This window comes from Buceros rhinoceros, unplaced genomic scaffold (genome assembly GCF_000710305.1).
Source record: "Buceros rhinoceros silvestris isolate BGI_N320 unplaced genomic scaffold, ASM71030v1 scaffold7670, whole genome shotgun sequence".
In the NCBI taxonomy this organism is placed as follows: domain Eukaryota; kingdom Metazoa; phylum Chordata; class Aves; order Bucerotiformes; family Bucerotidae; genus Buceros; species Buceros rhinoceros.
The window spans coordinates 27,677-31,072 of record NW_010387816.1 but is presented as its reverse complement, the minus strand read 5'-3'; the positions used below and the strand labels follow the sequence as shown (position 1 = coordinate 31,072).

At 55.0% G+C, this 3,396-nt stretch overlaps 1 protein-coding gene across 1 annotated transcript in view; it reads right to left on the bottom strand.

Moving 5' to 3' along the window:
• Window positions 1-3,396, bottom strand: part of CRACR2B (calcium release activated channel regulator 2B) — a gene marked incomplete at its 3' end in the record, with an annotated part of 27,214 nt that overhangs the window by 3,101 nt on the left and 20,717 nt on the right. The window contains exons 8-10 of the mRNA XM_010135471.1: window positions 2,582-2,769; window positions 1,827-1,898; window positions 1,344-1,398 (exon numbers count right to left, since the gene is read on the bottom strand). Coding sequence (XP_010133773.1) covers window positions 1,344-1,398; window positions 1,827-1,898; window positions 2,582-2,769 — 315 coding nt within the window. The remainder of the gene's footprint in view (window positions 1-1,343; window positions 1,399-1,826; window positions 1,899-2,581; window positions 2,770-3,396) is intronic.

Genomic DNA, 3,396 nt, shown 5'->3' with positions numbered 1-3,396 from the left:
TGCACCACGACTCTCTCTGCTAGCCTCTCTCTTAGGTCCACCTGCAACTGTCCCGTTTCGGAGCAGCCCTGAGCAGACTGTAGTGGGGGAAAAGGATAGACTAGAGGAGAAGCAGACAAGCTTTACACACACCAAGGTACATACCTGAACCATGGGCTCCGTGAGCCACTTGCCCCGCCCACAGGGACCCAGGAGCTGACGAAGCACAAGCATGGAAAAAGAACAAACCATTTTCTTTGCCTGCTTGCACTGGACCCTGCTACAGAGTGACTGTGTTTACTACTTCCCCAAGAGGCAGCGGGAAGCTCTGGTGCATGTAGCAGCTTTAACAACATAGGGGGAAAAAAAAGAAAAAATAATCTTTCCGAGTTTGGAAGCACACGCAAAGACACATGCACACATCCCTCACCTCCATCCACCAGCCACAACAGTTACTGGAGTGACGTTATACAGCTGCTGCTCCATGTGGAGAAGAACTCCAGCGTCTGCCCTCCAGCGAGCAGGGCACGATCCCTGCGCTTCCCTCCGCCCCAGCCGCACAGTCCCTCACAGGCCACCCCTGCCTGCCCCCACTGCCGGGCAGCCCCTTCCAGATCTTCAAGTGGCAGAGCAGGCAAAGACACGTGGTGGCAGGGATGGGTCCAAGAAGAGCACAGAGCAGCCTCGCCAGGGACACGTGGGAACACAAAGACTTTTCATGATGGTAAGAACTGAAAATAGATCACATATTCATACTTATCTCGGAGACTGGGAAAGGCCAGCCACGGTGTTGACTCTTCCAGATGTCAGAGGCCCCCTGCTCTCTCCTAGCCCTGACACAAGGCTTCCTGCTCCACCTCCAGCCCAGCAGAGTTCACAGGAACGGGGAGCTGCCCCAGAGCAACATCTGGAAACATCTGCTATGAACTCAAGGGGTCAGAGAAACTCAAAAATCTGCCTGTGCTCCTTCACCCCCAATCAGCTGGCAGCACATACGGGAATCCATCTTCTTCCTCGCCACCCAGCTCCAGGGATGCATCCAGCTTCACTCCCCTCCTTTGCACGTGCCTGGTGCCCGTCACAAGGCACCAATCCTGCACGGGCAGCACGCAGCACCCGCTGCAGCCCCACGCGGGGCGGCGTGACAGCCACAAGCTAACGCGCCTTGGGTGAAACCCGGGCAGCTGGCAACAGCAGCCAGCAGAGCTGGTCTCCAGCACAGGCAGAGAGGTGCCGCCAAGTCTCTATCAACTGAGCTCAGGTCACTGTCCCCCATGGAAGTGACAGACCCCTGACTGGTGACGGCAACAGCAGCAGATGGAAGGAGGGCGGGCGGGCATTAGGATTTTCTTTCTCACACTAACCAGCTTCTTGGCTTCAAAAGCATCGCGCTCATCTCGAAGTTTCTTGTTCATCTCTCTGCTCCAAAGGAAGACACAGGAGAGACAAAATTAAGCACTCATCAAAAAACGGTAAAAATCTGCATTAGAAAGCTAGAACGGAGAGGGAGCTTGAGACACAGGTAAGGATGTTATTTAGCACCAGACACGCTGGGCTTTCCGTGAGTCCCAGCTCAGGTAATGGGTTCCACATGGTCCCCTTGGCCAGAGGAAAGACTAAATTCCTCCAGCGGAGGGATGAGGTCGTGAAATAACAGAGCTTGTATCTGCCAAAGCAGAAGAGAGCACACAGCTCAGTCTGCTCCTAAAAAAACAAGCAGCGCCTGAGCACAGCACCAATACGCTCCCGCAGCATTCCATGGGAGAAACGAGCACCCTGCTGAAACCTCAGCCCCTTGGGTGCACGAGAGCTCAGCGTTCCTCCCCCCCGCCTGGCTCCGTTCTCACCTGAGGAGCTCCAGCTGCCGAAGGAGGCTTTGTTTCTCTTTCTGCATGTTCTTGGAGACTCTAAACACATCCCTGGGTGAAGGGAATTTTAAAAGGGGAAATAAGTTAACAGGAGAGGAAATACGAAGATCCCTTTCTTAGGAACACTCGTGGTATTCTCAAAGACAAGGGTCTGCCTATGCCAGAAGGAAGCAGCACTGACACGGGAGCTGGGATGGCTGGGCTGTACCCCAGCTCTCCTCCAGTGCGAGGGCAGGCAACCCATTTTCTCCCTCCAGGCCCCAGTTTCCTCGGCTGCTGGAGACACGAAGGATGCTCATTGGGATGTTTCAGATCCGGAGGGCAGTGATTTAGCCACGTATTGTGAGACTAAGCCCAGGGCCTGTCTGGCCTTGGTTCCAGGAACAGGAACACAAGCAATTAAAAGGGGATCTGCAGAACTTCACTGAGGCAATGGTGAACTGGAAATACACGGAGGAGAAGCCTCCTTTAGGCTGAGGAACATCTGTATTTTTTACACTGCTTTTATTGCCAAATATCAGTGAGCACATTCATTTCCCACTAAAGGCAGGCAGGAGGCCTAAGGTGATCCATAAGACCACTGGGATGTTACTTCACTTCCTCAGGAAGAGACAGGCAGCCCTCTGACGAGAGCAAGGCTTCTAATTAGAGATCCCTGCTCTGTAACTACTTGCCCACCCTTCCTTCTCTGCCTGGGCCCCTGCCCTGACCCCCCCTTCCCTGCCCCTTCCCACCTGTCCTTCTGCTCTTGCTCGAGCCGAGCCTCTTTCTGGAGCTTCTGTAACTGCCCCTTCACCGCCTCCAGCTCCCATTTGCTCTTCTCCAGCTCTTCCAGCAGGTTTTCATTCAGGTGCCGGAGCCTTTCATTCTGCACGCGGGTCTGCAGCTGCTCCGAGTTCAGCGACTGCAGCTTATGTTCCAGCTGCAACGGGAGAGGAGGAGGAAGGGTTAAACACGGAGAGGAAGGGGCTTGTGCTACAGTGTAAAAACATGCTGAAAAAGCAGATGTACGCGCAGCTTAGATCTACTGGACCACCAGTGGCATCCACAAGGTGAACTGGAAGCAATTACTTCTCACCGTGCCGGCACTGGGCAGCAAGCACTGCACCAGCCCGGCAGAGCTAAGGAAGTGCCGCGGGCAGCGCGAGGAGCTTATAGAAATCAGAGTCCAAGCGAGGGTCAAGGGAGGACTGAAAAAACTGGGGTGTGGCTACGGGCCTGGTTAAACACAGCTGATGAAACACCTCCTGGAGCTTGGGGGCTTTCCAAGCCCATGGCAGCTGAAAGCGAGATACATCAGGGTGCCAGAGGTAACTCACACCACACCTGGAAAGTCCGGGTGGCCTTCTGCTGTTGGAGACAGGCCCCTGGGCTAGAGAAGTCGAGGCACAGCTGCACTCTAGGCAGCGCAAGGCCCCAGTACAACTGGCAAGCCTGGTCTGGGGACTTCAAAACCTGCTGCCCTGTACTCTGGACCCAGCCAGCGACGTGGCTCCTCACAAACGGCTGGGGCAGGCTGGGGAAAAGGCCAAAGCCAACGCAAAAGCCC